This window comes from Ictalurus furcatus, chromosome 12, assembly GCF_023375685.1.
Source record: "Ictalurus furcatus strain D&B chromosome 12, Billie_1.0, whole genome shotgun sequence".
Lineage (NCBI taxonomy): Eukaryota > Metazoa > Chordata > Actinopteri > Siluriformes > Ictaluridae > Ictalurus > Ictalurus furcatus.
The window spans coordinates 2034334-2055480 of NC_071266.1; the positions used below are offsets into that span (position 1 = coordinate 2034334).

General features: G+C 39.6%; 1 protein-coding gene across 4 annotated transcripts in view; it reads right to left on the reverse strand.

Moving 5' to 3' along the window:
- The window catches only part of kdm6al (lysine (K)-specific demethylase 6A, like), a 200661-nt gene that overhangs the window by 44670 nt on the left and 134844 nt on the right, over nucleotides 1–21147 (reverse strand). For all 4 annotated transcript variants that reach the window (XM_053637615.1, XM_053637613.1, XM_053637614.1 and 1 more), the window contains 6 exons: nucleotides 20668–20873; nucleotides 18514–18575; nucleotides 18349–18423; nucleotides 18097–18245; nucleotides 17615–17917; nucleotides 17148–17289 (listed from right to left, as the gene is read on the reverse strand). In XM_053637615.1, coding sequence (XP_053493590.1) covers nucleotides 17148–17289; nucleotides 17615–17917; nucleotides 18097–18245; nucleotides 18349–18423; nucleotides 18514–18575; nucleotides 20668–20873 — 937 coding nt within the window. The remainder of the gene's footprint in view (nucleotides 1–17147; nucleotides 17290–17614; nucleotides 17918–18096; nucleotides 18246–18348; nucleotides 18424–18513; nucleotides 18576–20667; nucleotides 20874–21147) is intronic.

Sequence of the window (21147 nt, forward strand, 5' to 3'; positions counted from 1 at the left end):
ATGGCAGCACGCTAGTGTAAGGCTTCAAGTACCCAACGTTTGATAGATTATTTAATACGTATTTACTTCGCAAATTGAATCAAAATTCTGTGGATAATTAGATTTTTTTTTTTTTTACCTAAAAATGATCAACAAACAACGGCATGACCTCTTCCAGGCAATCAATTCGAAGGGCGCAGACATGCCTTAAAACAATGAGCACTGAAGCTAACAACCCACCATCGCCAGAGTCAAGTAACCAAAAACAAAATATGAAAAATCCTTTTGCTGAAATTAGTAAAATGAACGCTACTTTGCATGGGGTGGCAAGTGATGTGATTACTATCAAAGCAAACACTAAAGAATACTACAGATGCGATTAGCTCCATACATGCTAGACTGGAAAAAATCGCATCTTGCATGTGGAAGATGTATTAAACCACTTAACTGGTGATACTGAGAGGATTTAGAAAACGAGCAGATGGAATGTAAAATAATCGGCCTTAAAGAGGGAAAAGAGGCAGGCTGCAAAATGAACAAGTATGTACTAAATATCCTATCTGAGGGTCTCGGGATAACTGGGCCAGAGTTCAAGATTGGGTGGAGTCACTGGAGCAAGAACAAGCAAGTTCTATGCAAGAAGAAGGATTTTTATGCAATTTTTATGCAAAAGATCTAGTTTATTATGAAACACAAAGTAACACAAAGAAGTCTATGTAACTATCATATTCATACATTGTTTTATACACACACATTATATATATATATATAAGAGATGCACCGATACTAAATGTCTCAGCTGATACCGATAACCAATTATTCAGAGTGATATCGGCTGATACGATAACCGATAGTTCTGCCTTTTATGCCTTCTTTTAAATTAATAATAATTAATGCCACAATTCTGAAATAACTGCAAATAAAAACTTTATTCTCTCCATTTCAACAAGTTGTTTCACAGTAACTGGTCTCATAAACAGAAAACACATTAATCTAATTAACATTAACACATTAACTAAATTCTGAAGATTAAAGTAGGATTTCTTAACTTACTGAATGTTATTAATTCATATTAACAGAATAAAGTGACTGAATTCTAAAAAACCTCCTGTTAGGCTCACATTCACTCACCACAAACAAAGGCATTTCTACTTTGATTCTAATGACATCAAATTGGTAATATATAGGCCTAACATAAACTTTTTTTTTAAACTCATTAACTACACATGAAATATACTACTCTACAAATATTTTTCTGTGCAATATATACCTTTTTTCAACTCCTCTTCATTTAAATCTTTCAACGGTGTACTGGCCCTTTAATTCAGCTCAAGCAGCGGGGGTGGTGGGGCGGGGGTGGTGGGGCGGGGGTGGTGGGGGAGGGGTGGTGGTCTAATTAGACTCGATGCCGAAACGCTTCACTGCTGCTACTTCAGGTGTGAAATTCTGCAGTGCAGAGATTACAGAGTTTATAAACTGCAGTTTTGTCATCATTCCACACAAGAGACATCTTCTTTACAAAATCGATGTGGTATCCCAACCTCTTTTGATTGACAGGATATAATTGGCCCTGATCATCGGATGTTTTTAAACTATCGGCCGATAGCGGGATAAATAGTCTTTATCGGCCGATACGGATTATTGGCCGATACACCGGTGCATTGGACACATCTACATTTTTTTCAGTAAATATATTCCCAATGAGTCTATTCTCATTAAATTTTCACCAGACATCAGTATTAACTCAAGAAATCTGGAAATATAAAAACATTAAACAACATTAAAGTTCATAACATTAAATTCACAACATTAAAGTCCATAAATAAAGTTATGTGTAAAAGTGGAATGACACAGGAAAACAGCATTGAATATGCTAAGAAAAAGCAGTTCTCCAATGCAAGGTAAGGCAAGTAACAAGCTGAAATCCCTAAGTAGTTATAAAATAATTATACCTCTTATCTGTGCAAATGAATATCAGCTGGGTTAGTAAATTGATGTTCTATAAAAAGGCTTTTCGTTACCAAGGTGTCACACAAGAAACATCTCATGATGGGTAAAAGCAAAGAGCTCTCCCAAGACCTCAACATCCTTATTGTTGCTAAACATATTGATGGAATCAGATACAGACGTATTTTAAAACTTCAGAATTTGCCAGTAAGCACCATTGGGGCCATTATCCCAGCAACATAAAGTGTCATCAACCGGCCATGCACAGGAGCTCCTCGCAAAATTTCTGATCAGGGAGTCAGAAGAATAGTCAGAAGAGTAGCCCAAGAACCAACAACCACTTGGAAAGAGCTCACTTGGAAAGTATGCTACAACTCATTTGGACAAGCCTATGAAATACCGGGAGAGTGTAGTCTGGTCAGACGAGAGCAAAATTGAACTTTTTGGCTGTCACACCATGTTTGGAGAAGAAATGGCACTGCACATCATCCTAAAAACACTACAGAATTTCATGAGTTTTCGAGCATGTTAAGGGCCCCCAAAGCCCCGGAAACATTGAAAAAAAATTAATATAGCTGCAAGCAGCGATGACGGGCCCAAGCCCTGGGTGCCACCACCACTTCGGTGGCTTTAGGGCAACTGTGCATGGCGGGCAATGTGCAGTTATAGTGGGTAAATATAAAAGAACTATGTCAAAATCATTTGAATATGCCACATTTACTGCAGCCAGCTGGTGCCACTATTGGAAGTCTCTATTAAATACTATTGGATCTGCTCTGTTTATTAGGACCCGAGCACCACTGGTGTGACACCCTATTGGATCTGCTCCGTTTATTATTATTATTATTATTATTAGGACCTGAGCACCGGTGGTGCGAAGCCCTATTGGATCGGCTCCGTTTATTAGGGCCCGAGCACCGCTGGTGCGAAGCCTTATTGGATCTGCTCCGTTTATTATTATTAGGGCCCGATCACTGCTGGTACGAAGCCCTATTGAATCTGCTCCATATATTATTAGGGCCCGCGCACCGCTGGTGCGAAGCCCTATTGGATCGGCTCCGTTTATTAGGGCCTGAGCACCGCTGGCACGAAACCCTATTGGATCTTCTCCGTTAATTATTATTATTAGGGCTCAAGCACCGCTGGTGTGACGCCCTATTGGATCTGCACCGTTTATTATTATTAGGGCCTGAGCACCGACGGTGCCGCGCCGCCGGTGTCCACCATTATTTTCCCAGTGTTTATTATTATTAGGGCCCGAGTACCGAAGGTGCCGGGCGTCCAGTGGACACCAGAGGGCGCATGCACTGGAGGGAACTATTGTTTAGACGGTGTTTATTATTATTATTTTTTTTTTATGCATTCGTGTGACTTTAAGGGCCTAAACATACCCGAAAACTCATGAAACTTGGCAGACGCGTCAGAACCGGTGAAAATGTAATAGTTCCATAGGGCATGGGCGTCGTCGAGGAGCTCCATAGCGCCCCAGAATGCAAGCAATGGTCGGGATGAAGTTGCTCTGATGTGCACTAGATTTACCATAGTCATTGCTCTCATCAAGTGCGACAAAGTTCACATGGTTGTATCTGACTCCACCCAACAGGAAGTCGGTCATGTTGGATGAAATGTTGGATTTTCAAAGTTCCCTTTCAAAGGGAACTTCGACGTTGCTGCTGCAGGGTGGTCTACGCCACACACATTCATTCGTTATTACAGCCTGGATATTCATTCCACCCCGGGCTCGAGTGTCTTGCAGTGACCCTCAGGCTTGGGTCTTTTTGAACAGGCCGTACCCTTGGTATGACGGAGTGGGTATTCTCGTTCCCATAGTGTTATGCTAAACGCAACGTCAAAGTTTTCTTTGAAAGGGAACGTATGGGGTAACCCTGCTCCCTGAGAAGGGAACGAGATGTTGTGTAGCTTTGTCATACCAGGGCCTGTGAATTCGCTTCAGATAACAGAGGCTGATGGTGCGGTTCACAGGTGCCATAATTATATCATGCGACGCGCTTAACTGCCACGTCACCTGATCATGGCAGGCCTATAAATAGGCGTGATTTTACACAAGCTTCATATGCCGGTCATGCGCGAGAGGCACTCCCATAGTGTTATGCTAAACGCAACGTCTCATTCCCTTCTCAGGGAACAGGACCCAGACGTTTTCGCTGCATGGTGTGATATATTGAGTTATAGTCATAGTCAATAATATTGAGTTATAGTCATAGCGCCACTTGCTGGCAACAGGAAATGATACATTTTACATCGTGACACACTCCTAACAACATACAAGTTTTATACTAATTCTGGCCTGAAGATATCTACATGCCATTATTCAGTTATAGTCATAGCGCCACCTGCTGGCAACAGGAAATTACATGTTTTACATCATGATACACTCCTAACAACATATAAATGCGAAAAAGTGCTAAAAAAATGGAACGAAGTGCCCCTGGCAGAGCAGACCCAATGTGCATCCGGGCGCGAGGGCCATTTCATCGCTGCTTGCAGCTTTAATTGTTATTATTATTATTATTTTTCTTCATGCATTCATGTGATTTTAAGGGCCTAAACATACACGAAAACTCACGAAACTTGGCAGACGTGTCAGAACCGGTGAAAATGTAATATTTCCATAGGGCATGGGCGTGGTCGAGGAGCTCCATAGCACCCCCGAATGCAGGCAATGGTCGGGATGAAGTTGCTCCAATGTGCACGAGATTTACCATAGTCATTGCTCTCATCAAGTGTGACAAAGTTCACATGGTTGTATTTGACTCCGCCCAACAGGAAGTCGGCCATGTTGGATGAAATGCTGGATTTTCAAAGTTTCCCGCGGTGTTTTGAGAGACTTAACATGGCTGAAAATCCAGGAAACTTTGGATATGCATTTGTCTTACGACATTAATTGATGTGATGTTGCATTTTATCACAGTTGTGCCTCATAGGCTCTATAGCACCCCTTACGTTTTAAATGCACATTCGACACCAATGGAATGCTCGATATTTGGCACACTTATTAAAGTATGGACAATTTATACATTTATTTGGTCATTTAACTTAGATGTGCTAAAATGGCTCGATAGCGCCACCTACAAAATTTCACCAATGTGCGCCTCGCGCTACATTTCCCCTACATGTACGAAATTCGGTAAACATGTGTAAGATGCCAATACGTACGAAAAGGTCTCTTGAACCCATACCCTAAACTCAACAGGAAGTCAGCCATTTTGATTTTTCTCTTAGATTTTTGCTTCGTTTTTTGACATTTCCAGGCCTCGAACTTTAACGTACTCCTCCCAGAGCTTTCATCAGATCGGCATCATATTTGGTCAGTCTCATCTTAAGGCATTGACGATGCTAAATTGCGAAGTTTTTGAGTTTTCACTGCATGGCATGGGCATGGCAGTCTCACAAATCTCAATGTTTTGCCATGAAAAAGGAAGTTGTTCTAACTCAAACATAGACTGTCCATTCAGCTCCAAACTTCACAGGTTTGATAAAAGTCCCGGCCTGAAGACAGCTACATGCCAATAATCAGTTGTAGTCATAGCGCCACCTACTGGCAACAACCATTTCCAGGCCACATATTTTAACAAACTCCTCCTAGAGATTTCATCCGATCAACATCATATTCGGTCAGTGTAATCTAAACACCTTGGCGATGCTAAATTGCGAAGCTTTTGAGTTGTCGCTGAAGGGCGTGTCCATGGAGGTCTCACAAATTTCGATGTGAAACTAATCACATTTTTGAAGCCTAAATATGCTCGAAAACTCATGAAACTTTGCATACCCCTCAAAAGCAGAAGACATTTACATCTGATACAGATTTTAGAATGGAGTGTGGCAAAATTCCTCAATAGCACCACCTACAAAATTTCAACGATGTGCTCCTCGCGCTACATTTCACTTACATGTACAAAATTCGGCATACATGTGTAATCTACCAAAACATTCAAAAAAGTCTCCTGAACTCATGCCCTAAAGTCAACAGGAAGACAGCCATTTTGACTTTTCTCTAAAATGTTTGCGCAGATTTTGCCATTTCCAGGCCTCGTACTCCTAGAGATTTCATGAGGTCAACATCATATTCAGCCAGTCTCATTTAAAGGCCCTGATGATGCTAAATTGTGAAGCTTTTGAGTTTTCGCTGCATGGCGTGGCGGTCTCACAAATTTCGATGTTTCACCAGGAAAAAGGAAGTTGTTATAAGTCAAGCATACAATGTCCATTCTGCTCCAAACTTCACAAGTTTGATAAAAGTCCCAGCCTGAAGACATCTACATGCCAGTGTTCAGTTATAGTCATAACGCCACCTGCTGCCAACATGGACTGGCATGTTTTACACTAACTCAGACATAATGTTCAATCTGCACCAAACTTCACATATTTGATACTAATCCTGCCCTGAAGACATCTACATACCAATATTCATTCATCATTATACCACCACCTGCTGGCAACAAGAAGTGTCTTGTTTTACACTATCTCAGACATACAATGTTCTATCTGCACCAAACTTCACATGTTTCGTACAAAACCTGGCCTGAAGCTTCCTACATACCAATATTCAGTTATAGTCATAACGCTACCTGCTGACAACATGGACTGGCATATTTTACACTAACTCAGACACTAATTTATTTACACTAATGTATTCCTAGAAATATATAAAAATATGCAAGCAAATTCTAAACATGGTAACAACATGCTAGAAACACTTAGGTAAGTGCTAAAGCGTGCTATTACTGCTATTAAACAGGAAGTTGTTACAACTCAAGCATACAATGTTCAATCTGCTTCAAACTACACATTTGATATCAATCCTGGCCTGTGGACATCTACATGCCAATGTTTAGTTATATTCATAGCGCAACCTGCTGGTAATATGAACCGACATGTTTTACAATAACTCAAACGTACAATGTTCAATCTGCACCAAACTTCATACGTTTTATAGTAATTCCGGCCTGAAGAGATCTACATGCCAATATTCAGTTATAGTCATAGTGCCACCTGCTGTCAACAGGAAATTACATGTTTTACATCGTGATACACTCCTAAAAACATACAAGTGTTAAAAAGTGCTAATAAAATGGAATGGCATTCCCCTGCCAGAGCAGCCCCAACGTGCAAACGGGTGTGAGGACCAGTTCATCGCAGCTTTAATTTTAATATTGTTTCCTAAGGATTCCTTAGGGCTTGACCCCTATTGTTTTCATTAATTTTCTTCTTATTATTATTATTATTTTACGTCCGCTCGAGTCTATGGCAGGACATAGAAATGTTTACAGGAAAGTTAGGAAAATTGGCAGACATATAGAGGACAGTCTCAACATTAACCATAGCAATTTTGGAGTCTCTACCTTAAAACCTCTAGCACCACCAACTGCCCAAATAGGTACTCACATTTATGTTAATAACTTTTGAACAGTGAGTCCTAAAAATTACATTATTTTTTCCTCTGATTTCTCCCGATTCAATAGTCATAAAATACTGTATTTTACGAACGACTTGGCATATCATTAGGAAATCCGATATGTGTCTTTGGCACCATGCTCTAAAGCAGGGGTGTCCAATCTTATCTGGAAAGGACCGGTGTGCAGGTTTTCATTCCAACCAAGCAGAAGTCACAACTGTGCAACAAGGGGGGTGAACATGCTGGATCTTGATTACACAAACATCTCCTTTGTAAACATTCACTTTACTGGAGTATAGTTAAAAAATTATTGACATTTCATTTCATGTGAGCCTCCTGTGGAGCATAAGTTCACCTACAAAACTGTATCTCAAGTATTCCACTACATTGGCCCTAAGATCAGCTATTGTGTGATAACGTGTGTATCAACAAGTGTCTCTGTGCATTTTTGGGTGTGCATGACAATAAAAGTTGTGCACACCCAAAAATGCACAGAGACACTTGTTGATACACAATATTTTACACAATATTCAATAAACACAATATTCATAGTCATGTGTATTTATGTGTGTTCACCTTGTTTGTTAGGATGTATCAGATCAAAATAAGTCACATCAGAAGAAGTTACTGGCAAAGCTCTCATGCCATTAATACATTTCTGTAACGCAGTCTTGCCTGCCAAGATATTTAATTCCCCTAACTTTACTAATATAATAACAAATCTATGAGCAATATCCTCAGTGTTAATTCTACAATAGCCATTTAATTCAAAAGCTCACTGTGAAACTAAGGCACCAGCTTCTTGTTCACCAGGGCCTCATGTCAATCTTCACCATTACAATTTGCCCCCACACCATTCATCATGTCTCCACCTCTGCCCCGTTGTGCGGTTTAACCCGGTTCAATTTGCACGTCAGTGCGAGGATCCTTCGTCCCCCTGTGACAGAGGGACCTCTTGTTTTTATTATTATTATAATTTTTATTATTTCAAGGTTTCGGTGGCTTTGGGGGACCTTAACATGCTCAAAAACTCATGAAATACGGCACACACGTCAGAGTTATCACCCATTAGGCCCCTGTAAAGAGTAGCACATGGGCGTGGTGGGGTGGCTCTGTACGGCCGCTATTCACATTCTCAAAGATGATAATGGACTTTGATTTGAAGACTGGTTAATCCATGAGATAGATATTATATTATATTATATATATATATATATATATATATATATATATATATATATATAAAGTATATGTATTCTTTTCAATCTGCCACAAGACCTTCTCAAGAATTTATTATATTCTGATCTCCAACTCGTTAATTATTAATTGTTTTTGATTGTACAATGGGGCCATAGCATTGACAGATCGTGCACATGTGGAGTTGAAACTAGATGTGAAAAATCATAAGAAAAGAGGGAGGTGCAGGAAGATATTAAGATTTTTTTTTTTTATTTAATAGTGGGTCAACTCAGAGATTTGCAACAGTATGGGATGCCTCTAAAGCATATGTCAAGGGGTATTGTTTAAGTTCAAGTATTGCTTATGCCAGTAGAAAGAAAAAGGAAAAGTGCTTAGAAAAGTTCAAGCAGAAAGTTTCATGGATTTGAAATGTAAAGAGCTATGTAAACTAAAACTTGATTTGCATGAACTCTTTAATAAGAAAGTAGAGTATGCATTATTTTGATTGAAGAACAATCAAAATCAAAATCAAGTGGGGAAATTGCTGGGAAACCTCATTGATAGACATAGGGTGCTTACTACTGACAAATTAATATTTGTCAGAATATTTTGGGGTTTTTATTAGAGATGCACCGATGTATAAAGGCTATTTTTCATGCAATCAAAAACATCCGATGATCAGGGCCGATTATATCCTGTAATCAAAAGAGGGCTGGAAAACACATCGATTTCAAGTTGTGTGTAAAGATGATGTCTCTTGTGTGGAATGATGACATAACTGCAGTTTGTAAGCACTATAAGCTCTGCACTGCTAAAAAGTTTACACCGGAAGTGAGCAGAAGTGAAGCGGGAGTTTCACGTCGAGTCTAATTTAAGAAATATTAATTTGCCATGCTGCTCGCACAGAATTAAAGGGCCAGTACACAATTGAAAGATTTAAATGAAAAAAGTATATAAAAAAAAGTATATATTGCACAGAAAAATACATTTGTAGTGTATTTCATATCCAGTTAATGTTAATATCTAAAAAAGTTTATATTATACATTACCAGTTTGATGTCAATGATGAAGAAATTGTTTGTGGTGAGTGAACGTGAGCCTAACAGGAGGTTTTTAAGAATTCAGTCAATGTTAATATGAATTAATAACATTCAATAAGTTAAGAAATCTTAGTTTAATCTTCAGAATTAAGTTAATGTGTTCCTGTTAGAGTAATGTGTTTTCTGTTTATGAGACCAGTTACTGTGAAACAACTTGTTGAAATGGAGAAAATAAAATTTTAATTTCCATTTCCTTCAGAATTGTGGAATTAATTATTATTAATTTAAAAGAAGACATAAAAGGCAGAACTATCGGTATCAGCCGATATCTGTCATGTATTTGTAGAAAGTAAACAAAGTCATTGTCACTGAAGACCCAAAGCGTGCGTTCGCTAAGAGCTCACATGCTACAGCGCTAGCTTGAGGGGAAATCATGACACAACGTGTCTTGGGAGGTCGTCTCTTCGACCTCGGACAGGAACTTGGCTTGAGAGGTCGTCTCTTTGACCTCGGACAGGAACTTGGCTTGAGAGGTCGTCTCTTCGACCTCAGACAGGAACTTGGCTTGAGAGGCCATCTCTTCGACCTCGGACAGAAACTTGGCTTGAGAGGTCATCTCTTCGACCTCAGACAGGAACTTGGCTTGAGAGGCCATCTCTTCGACCTCGGACAGAAACTTGGCTTGAGAGGCCCTCTTTTTGACCTCGGACAGAAACTTGGCTCAGGCAGAAATTCGGCAGGTGAGACCACCTCGTGGGTCTCAGGTTCGTGCTCTGGAGATGAGGTCGCCATGTTGACCTCTGTCTGGAGCTTGGCAGAGGAGACCACATAGTGGGTCTTAGGCAGGAGCTTTGGGGAGGAGGTCACCCAGTTTGCCTGCTCATAATAGGTAGTGAACGGCAAGTCAGGTTTATCTGTGAGGCAGGCCTCCCCCAAAAGATCGTCCAGGACGGCCCTGGATTCTGGACTGCCGAACACCATCACGAATAGTCCCACAAACTGAGTTACAGTCTCAAGTCCCCTGGATCCCATGGCCACTAGATGCTGCGCCCACTGGCGGGCTGAGCCAAAAAACCAGGACAACATGAACCTTAGCCATTGCTTCTCACTGGGCTTGGGGTCCGCTAGGCTTGAAAAATAGATCTGGCAATCAACAAGAAATATTCAGGATAGCCATAAAACCCATTATACCGATCTGGGAGTCCTGTAACAGTCCACTGAGGAAACTGGATTGAATCCAAAACTGGGATGGTTTGCTCGGTGTCCTTAGTGTGACGTCTCCTCCGTCTTCCTGCTGCATCCAAGGTGAGGTGTTCTGTCACGTATTTTACGTAATGGAGGTTAGGATGGATGCAAGTGAAATAAAGACTTTTATTTGAGAGAGGAAGGCAAACAAATACAAATCACGAGACAATAGCGAGGTCAAGGAACAGGCAAAGTGTCAGGCGATTGGCAAACAGGCATAAACTGGGCAAGGCTATAATTGAGAACGAGAAACGAGAACAAGATCAACGAACATGAAACAAAATGAGGAACAGGGTATAATCACTTGGTACAGGGATAACACTACTACTTCGCAAAGTGCAAAGAGACACAAGGGGTTTAAATGACAAACGTAATCAGGGGTGAAACAAAAGACAGTTGAGAACAATGTTGACACACCTACGGGAAACAACCAATGACAATACAGGGGCGGAGACAGGAAAAAAACAATAACAAAAGCACCTGTAGAAAGTAAAAAAGTCAATGTCACTGAAGACCCAAAAGCATGCGTTCCCTAAGAGCTTGCGCATCGGCCCCTGCTTTGAGCTCGTGCTTCGGGTCTCCAAGCACGCTGCATGCTACAGCGCTAGCTCAAGGGCAATATCTCTCTGAATAATTGGTTATCTGTATCGGCTGAGAAATTTAGTATTGGTGCATCTCTAGTTTTTAATTCCAAATTATATGCATCAGGCTCCAGTTATAGTCAGGATGAGTTGAAATGCTTTTTGTCTAATATTTGTCATATATCAAGGAGGTAACTCTGGACTTCAGTTCCCATCAGCCACTGCACTGTACTACAACATGTCACATGACCACCTGCACCTGGATCACGTTTCTGTTAACAAGCACACTTATATATAGCCATTGTTTGCACTGCTTCTGGGTCTTACGTTTGTCTTAGACTACCATGTTCCATGTTACCGTGTTTTGATCTTGTTAGTTTATGTTTAGTTTTTGCCACAGTATTATGCCAAGTTGTCTTAGTTTTGTTGTTTGTTTGTTTAATAAACTGCTTGAAAATCTGCAATTGCTTCCGCATCAACCTTGAAACGTGACAATATCATATTACCTACCTTATCCTCTAATGAACGAGACTCACTGAAAGCACTGATAACTCAAGAAGAGGTTATAATGTCTTTGAAATTTGGAAATCACTCTCTGCTCTGATGGAAATCCATGCTCTGATGGATTTCCAGTAGAGTATTAGAAAATATGTTGTTGAGTTAACCCCAATATTAACTGAGGTATATTCAGAGGTACTTGAGAGTAATACATTGCCTGACAGTTTTAACGAAGCCTTAAAATCACTTATACCAAACCCTGGAAGAGGTGGGTGGATCCTGCTAATTTCCGACCAATTAGTTTATTAAACGTAGACCTAAAAGTGTTAAAGTTTTTAGCCTCATGATTAGTGGGCATTCTACCTAATATTATACATAGAGATCAGGTGGGCTTCATCTTATGTTGATGAATCAATCTAATCTAGATCCAATTGCTGCAATATTGCTTGATGTAGAAAAATACTTTGATAGGGTGGAATGGGGATTTCTTTTTGCAACCTTGGATAAATTCGGATTTGGCCCAGGTTTTGTGAAGTGTACAATTTTATATTCCAATCCTAAAGCAGCAGTAATAACTACTGGACTGACTTAATCTTTTTTTAATCTATCTAGGTCTTCCTGCCAAGGATGTTCTCTTAGTCCATTAATCTTTACATTGGTTCTGAAACCACTTGCATCAAAGATTAGAGAAGACACGAGAATTAACTGTGTATTTGCAGGGGAAAGAGAACATAAACTGCTGTTATATGCTTATGACATATTACTATTAGTTTAGGACCATGCATACTCTTTACCAGTACTCCTTATTGTGATTGAATCATATTCCAAATTAAATAAGATTAATACAACAAAGATATTGGCTGCGCCGCAGTTTAATTATTTATCTGGGATGGTTCCTGTAACCATGCCACATCAGATATTTAAACGATATAATGTTTTATGGAAAGGTAAAAGACCCAAGATCGGAGTAAATAAATTGTGTTTACCTAGAGATAAAAGTGGTTTAGCATTACCAAATGTAGAACAAATAGCATTTGAAATATCTAAGCTCACTAGACACTGGGGTGAACATTATTTGGCTCTAGACTGGGTACTAAAGGAACAACAACTTGCATTCCCTTTTCGAGCTATACAGGCTCCGTCACAAATACTGGAGGGAGAACAACAACATATGACGAATCAATGTTGCTTCATTCTAGGGAGGTGTGGAAGGCCATCCACAAAAAGTGTTGGATTTCTCATGTGTCAACACTACTCTTTAGTATGGAATAATACATATATTAAAGTTGGGGAAAAGCCTCTGTTTTGGGGAGAATGGTTTAGAAGCAGAATATTTACTCTAAAGGACTTTAGTCATTTAGTAGTGACAGGCTTTTATCTTACAATTATCTTAACAATTTAGTAGAAATTTTTCATTTAGAAGGCTGGTATCATTTTTGGAAATATTTATGATTAGACAATGTTTGAAGGCATCGGTTTGCACTGAGCAAGAAAAGAATGTTTTAGAAGAGCTTTGCAAATTACCAAGGCCTCTTCAGAAGCCATCTAATTTTCATCATATGTGTATAAGGATTTTCAGGGACTGTGAAAACCTGAGACTGATTTGGCAAAGAGATTTTAATAGTGATATGGATATGGATAGATGGAATAGTGTTCTATCCAACAATGGGAGGTACCGTCCCCTGGGAAACTATTGGAACAGCAAGGCCAATTAATTTGTTTGTGATATACACCAAAGACATTTGGGTTTGAGGTCAAAAGATGGATACGAGATGGGAGTTTAGGATCTAGTTGTGTTAAACAACATACAACATGAAACCTTTTGTATCAGACCACCCAATTTTTAGGCAAAAGTATAGGAAGTAAATGAACGTAAATAATACTTAAGATTTGGTTGCATATCCCTTACTTGCAATAACTGCATTAAGCCTTTGACTCACTGACATCATCAAATTGTTGGTTTCTTCTTTTCTTATACTTTTCCAGGCTTTTACCACAGCCTTTTTCAATTGTTGTTGGTTTTAAAAGCGTTTCTCCCTTCAGTCTCCTCTTCAGGAGGTGAAATGCATGCCCAACTGGGTTAAGGTCTGGTGACGGACTTGGCCAGTCTAAAACCTTGCACTTTTTCCCCCTGATAAGATCCTTTGTTGAGTTGGCAGTGTTTTTTGAGTCATTGTCTTTGTGATACCTTCACCCCAGCCCTGTGGAGGTTGTTGGTGATGTCACTGACTGAGGTTTTGGGGTTTTTCTTCACAGTTCTCACAATGTTTCTGTCATCAGCTGCTGTTGTTCTCCTTGGCTTACCCATTTGGTGTCTGTTGCACAGTACACGAGTGGTTTCATTCTTTTTCAGGATATTCCAAATTGTTGTATTGGCCAATGAATGCGCAATGCGTCTGATTGATTTTCCCTCTTTTCTCAGCTTTAAAATGGTTTGCTTTTCTCCCATAGACAGCTCTCTGATCTTCATATTGGCTTATCCTTTTTAACAACAAACGCAGTCTTCACAGGTGAAACTGAAGGCTGAAACCAAGAGTAGATGTTCAGAGCTATTTATTGTTTAAACAATCAATCTAACAGGACACACCTGGGTAACAAGAAACAACTGTCAGTCACATGGTCCAATATTTTTGCTCACCTACACACTGGGTGGGCTGATACAAAATGTCTAATGTTTTGTTATTTAACACATCTACATATAATACTAGGAAATAAAGGCTGAAATTCCTTTGAATATTATTTTTTTTGTTCTCACACCCCAATATTTTTAGTCTACAGCAAAAACAAATTAACTGGCCTTGCTGTTCCAAAGCCATTTCTGAGGGGACTGTATATAAAGGACACAAGAGGTAAATTTATCCAATATTAATAAAAATATAAAGGTTTTACACAGTTCAGCTTTATAAAATTGGTAGTTTGAACAATAATAATTGCTGGAACTTTAAAGAAGAAACTGGAACGTAAATTCATGCTTTCTGGGAATGTACAAAGATTCTGTCTTTTTTTTTAAATATCTTGGGAGAGGGTTGGGATACGACCTTCCACTTTCATCAAGGGTATGTCTTTTAGGAGATAAAACTGAGATTCCTCAGATAAAAAACAATGTCTTGCCCCTTGTTACTGTAGGTCACAGCAGTGCGACAGATACTTAGATGCTGGAAAGATACCGCCTACATTTAGAATGTGGTTTGAATCAATGACTGAGAGCGGCTCATATGAAAAAATGTTAGCAAAACTAAATGGAAATCATGCACATATACTGTAGACATTTGGAAGACCTTTATTAAGATTGTCACTTCAAAGGAGGAATGATATTAGATCCATGTTTGTTTGTATTTTGTAGGGTGTCTTTCAACCTATCCATCTTGTGCATCACATCTCATTTCTTTTTGTACTGTGCCTGTCGTGTTAACTCCTGTTTGTATTGAGCGTGTTATATCATGTATAAGGAAAACCAACAACAATTTAATTTAAAAAATCAAATCTTGAGGTGGATGGGCTACAAAAGCAGACAACCACATTGGGCTCCACAACTGTCAGCCAAGAACGGGAATCTGAGGCTATCATGGCCACAGGCTCACCCAAACTAAAGATTTGAGGATACATTTTTTTTCTTTTTCCAATATTCTTTCAGTGCAATGAAAAGAGGTGAAAGAGCCAGTATAAGTCAGATTATTATTTCTTTTTTTATTAAGGCGGTGGGGGATCCAGGGGACAAGTTAGGGGTTAGTTAAGTGCTTACAGAAGAGGCTGGTCTTTAGCCGTTTTTTGAAGAAAGGGACAGATTCTGCTGTCCAGAAGTTAATTTCACCAATGAGGGACAGTCGGTTTGATGGTTCTGGAAAGGGACCTCATGCCTCACTGAGTAGGCACTACCATGATTCGGTTGTTAACTGATCACAGGTTGCGCAAGGAGAGTGTTGAGGTAGAGGGGTGCTGTTCCAGGCAAGGTCTTGTATGTGAGCATCAAGGCCTTGAATTTGATGCAGGTTACAGTTGATACTGTGATGATTTGGGCTTGCATGGCTCCTTCTGGACTCACTAATCTTTATTGATGATGTAACTTTAGGTGGTAATGGTCTGGTCTGCACTTACATAGCACTTTTTTAACCTTAGAGGTTCCAAAACGCTTTACACTGATTCTCCTTCACCCTTTCACACACACACACACCCCAACGGTAGCAGAGCTGCCATGCAAGGAACTAGCTTGCCATCGGGAGCAACTTGAGGTTCAGTGTCTTGCCCAAGCACACTTCAGCATGTGGAGTCATGTTGGCCGGGAATCGAACCGATTAGTGGACAACTCACTCTACCACCTGAGCCACAGCCACCCACAAGGTGGTAGCAGCAGAATGAATTCAGAGTCTACAGAAACATTCTGTCCTCCAATTTACAGGAGAAATGCATCCAATCTAACTGGGAGGAACTTCTTCAAGCAGCAATACAATGACCCAACACACACTGCCAACACAACAAAGGACTTCATCAGGGGAAAAAGTGTAACATTTTAGATTGACCTAGTAATTCACCAGACCTTAATCCAATTGAGCATGCATTTCACCTCCTGAATAGGAGACTGAAGAGAGAAACCCTCCAAAACAAACAACCAGTGAAAGAAGCTGCAATAAAAGCCTGGAAAAAAGAATGCAAAAGAAGAATGCAACTGTGTGGTGATGTCACTGGCCGCCGGCTTGATTTAGTTATCTCAAGCAAGCAAATATTAAGTGTTACTTTAAGACTGTATGTTCCAATAATTTGGATCACCTAACAATTGAGTGGTCTGCCCCCAAAGGTGACATGTACCAAGTTGTTTAACACATCTAGATGTAAAGATCAGGAAATGGAAGTTTAAATAGTTCTGATCTATAATCTCATATTATATTTTAATCTCAAACCCAAATGTCTTCAGTGTATTGCAAAACAGCAAAAACTGTATTGGCCTCACTGTTCCAATACTTTCAGAGGGGACTGTGTGTACATAGGTACATGTATGTATGCATCTTAAAGGAAAATAAGGGAAAAGTAAATTAGAACAACATAATTCAAAAGGCCTGTCCTAACAAGATTGTCACTCTTTTCTATAAGATGGGACAGTAGCATTGTTACTAGTTCAAACATCCTGTGACAAATTAGATGATGACAACTGCCTTTGACCAATCAGTGGTCAGCACTCTTTGCAGCTCCACCCGCTCTTTGGTCACGAAAAACAGCATGGGTATAGTATGGATCACCTGTCAATGGAAATGAATTCAAAATACTCACTTGATCATCTCAAAGAGCTTATGGTCAGACACTTTGATGTTCCTTGCCATGTTCCAGGAGAGATGCACCATTGGAACTGCTGACTTGACAGTCTGGAGTTTGTTCCACTCGTATCGTTCCACAGCTAATTTGTACTGATGTGCTGTGGAGAACATATACATTAGAGCAGAGTGAAATTCTTTTCTTTGCATATCCCAGTTTGTTAGGAAGTTAGAGGGTTAGCCATGATACAGCACCCCTGGAGCAGAGAGGGCTGGGGTTTAAATCCCCAACCTTCTAATCAGTAACCCAGAGCCTTAACTGTTAAGCCACCACTGCCCATGTTCTCTCACTTGTGAAGGCTTGACATGTATCAAGCACTATTATGGATGATTTATACCACAAAGCCTTTCATCCCATTCAAGCATGAAGATGCACATTTATGCTATAAGGCAGAAAATACATTTAATAGCACTCAATACACATACCAGTAAGAGGGCCCACATTCCAGGAGATGTTATTGCACCAGCCGATGGCCTGGACCCAGTGTACTGTGCCTGTGTTGATCCAAACCAGGTCTCCGGGTCGCTGGATAAATCGGTACACCGGAACATTGGCCTCATACATATCTTCCAGGTTTGGCCACCATGAACCCATCAGGAAGTTGACATTGTTCTTTTCACAGAACTCACTCATTACCCCCCAGTATGGCTCAGGGACTGCAAACCACTCACAGTCGCCTGGCCCAATGTTGATGTTGACAGAGCAGAAATTGTTATTTTCTTGATGACCTGAGGATGTATTGATGTTTAAATATTACTTCATAAAACCAAACAGAGAAGCTTTTATTTTTTTATACATGAAAACTTCAGACGTAATGAATAGGAAAGGTCACAATGGAAAAAGGCATCTAAGATGAGGTAGGTACAAATGAACATTTATGTGTACATATAATTGTCATGTTACTAACCAGGTGTTCTACTACCAGGGACCTTCATGAAGAGTTGAACAGTGTTCATGCCTAGGATGGTGTAGCCCACATGGCTGAGCAAGTTCCCTGCAGACACCACCCGAGCAAATGCAGGCAGCTTACTCAGCTCCTGTAGCTGAAGCTTCCACCTGTAGGGGGAGCAAAATTGTCAGTACCTCAGTGCTTCCATGCATATTGTGTATACTTCAGGTATCTGAAGGATTTACAGTGTAGATATATTGATCCACATACTTTTTCTCATCCGAAACATCAATATTTGTCCCAAACTTAATTTGCTTGAATGGACCTTTCCGCCTTCTTTTAACACTAGTGAGAGAAGAGGAAAAATGTGATGGACATACAGTAAAAACAAAACCACTGTAAAAAGGCAACAGGCTAAAGAATTATTTAACGTACTTTTCTGATGTTGACATTTCAGACTCTGAGAGTTCCTTTTGGCCCTTTTTTTCATTCTCCTCCTAAAATACAGAAACAAAAGAATAATAAACACAAATACAACACTACAATTAGAGATGGCACTGATTCAATACCCAGTATTTGGTTAATACCAGCAAAAAAAAAAAGTGGCTTGGATATAGAAAAAAATATATAAAGTTAATTTTTTCCCTTTTGTTAGGATTCATTTTATTGCCTTTGTACTTTATTTAATTTATTTTACAGTCCCCTCTGAAATTACTGGAATAGCAAAGCCAATACACTGAAGACATTTGGGCTTGAGATCAAAAATGAATACAAGACCATAGATCAGAACTTCAGCTTTCATTTCCTGATATTTACATCAAGATGTATTAAAGTATGTAGATAATACTTAGTATGGGCTTGAATATCCCTTGCTTGCAATAATTGCTGGCAACACAGTGACTACCAAACTGTTGCATTTTTCTTTTCCAAGCTTTTACTGCAGCTTCTTTCAGCTGCTGTATGTTTTTTGGGGGTGCGTGGGGAAGGGGGGTGTTCCATTCAGTACCTCTTTAGGAGGTGAAGTGCATGCTCATTTGGGTTAAGGTCTACTGATTGCCTTGCTTACCAATTTTTCTCCCCTGATAAAGTCCTTTGTTGTGTTGGCAGTGTGTTTGGGGTCATTATTAAGTTCCTTAGATTGGATGCATTTCTATGTAAGTTGGAAGACAATGTTTCTGTACACTTCTGAATTCATTCTGTTGCTATCATCCTGAGTTATGCCATCAATAAAGATTAGTGAGCCCATTCCAGAAGCAGCCATGCAAGGCCAAGCCATGACACTACCTCTACCATGCTTGACCTTGCATGTTTTGAATCAGGAGCAGATCCCTTCTTTCTCCAAATCTTGGTTTTTCCTTCATATCGGTAGAGATTAATCCTGGTTCCAGAACTTTTCTGGCTCATCTTTATATTTCTTTGCAAATTCCAACCTGGCCTTATGATTCTTACTGCTGAGTGGCTTGCATCTTGTGGTGGGACCTCCATATTTCTTCTCTCAAAGTCTTCAAATGGTGGATTGTGGATTCAACCCCTTCCCCGTGGAAGTTGTTCGTAAAGTCACTGACTGTTGTTTTTGGGTTTTTCTTCACAGCCTTCACAATGTTTTTGTCATTACCTGCTGTTGTTTTCCTTACATTACCTGTTTGATTCAATTCAATTTCAATTTATTTGTATAGCGCTTTTTACAATAGACATTGTCTCAAAGCAGCTTTACAGAAATATCAACATGGTATACAGATATTAAAGGTGCGAATTTATCCCAACTGAGCAAGCCACTGAGTGGCGACGGTGGCAAGGAAAAACTCCCTAAGATGCCTGGTGGTTCGATGCCTGGTGGTTAGTAAACATATGTGATTTTTGTGTGAAAGTGTTTAATTGTGAAGAGCTTCAGTTAAAAAAATAACTTTTAAACGCTATAAATTTGTAAAGAAAAATTTTTTTGGAAAGAAAATAAAAAATAAATAAATCTTACCCCTTCTAATTAATACTGTATAATAATAATAATAATAATAATAATAATAATAATAATAAAAACATCCCAAACACCACTACCTCCAAGGACCTTACACCATCACAAGTCCAAACAGGAATAGTGTGTTAATGGCTACATAACAAATGGTTCGCACCATAGTTTAAAACAACGAACAAACAAACAAACAAAAACCCAGGATGAATTCCATGGGAATTCAACTAGAGCAATAATAGAGCTCCAAAAGAAAAATACCCAGAATGCATACTCATCTACAAAGAACAAGCCAAACTTGTGACATTATTGGGCAACACCAGAACCAAATTTTACCCAGTTTCCCATTAACTGCTAGTACTATTTTTACAAATACAAAAAGTAACACTAAATGATTAGAATAAAAACGCAATGCAACAACTGTATAGTGATATTGATTTAATGAATGTTGGGTTTGACAACCTAAACATGCAAATGTGGCGACATTGCACATATCAGTCCCAAGTATCCTGGAGCTGTTGCTATTTTAACATTTTTCTACAGGGAAAGTATTTTAGTCTTTCCATAAATGTTCTGTAAACAGATCCTTAGTGGCATTTATGCATGCTTATTGGTGTTTGCCATACCCGTAGTGACTCCTGGAAGGATGTAGCCTGATACTGAGCATACTTGGCAATGGTGGTAAGGGATCGGTTGCTCTCACATCGCCACTGTTTTCTGGTGCCGCTGGGATCCCAGTTTTCATCAGCTGGCTGGCACAGCTGTGTCCGCACCTCCACCAGGTGCTCTGGGTTAGCCTCCACTAGAGTCTTAGTGGAAAACAGACCTAAGTCTAAAGAAATGAGCAAAGAGAAGAGGGAGAAGAACATAGAAAACATTAGTATGCAAGCCTGTAACTGATGCGATGTCAATATAATTTACCTGCATAAAACACTATAAAGATCCTCACAACACTCAATCCCATGACACAATTAAACAATTATCCAGTGGATTCCCTTATACTTATTGATCACCTTTACCCTATGATGAAACATTTTTGTCCTGATGACAATGGTCTCTTGCAGGATGACAATGCTCCCATCCACAGAGCACTATGGCTCACTGAA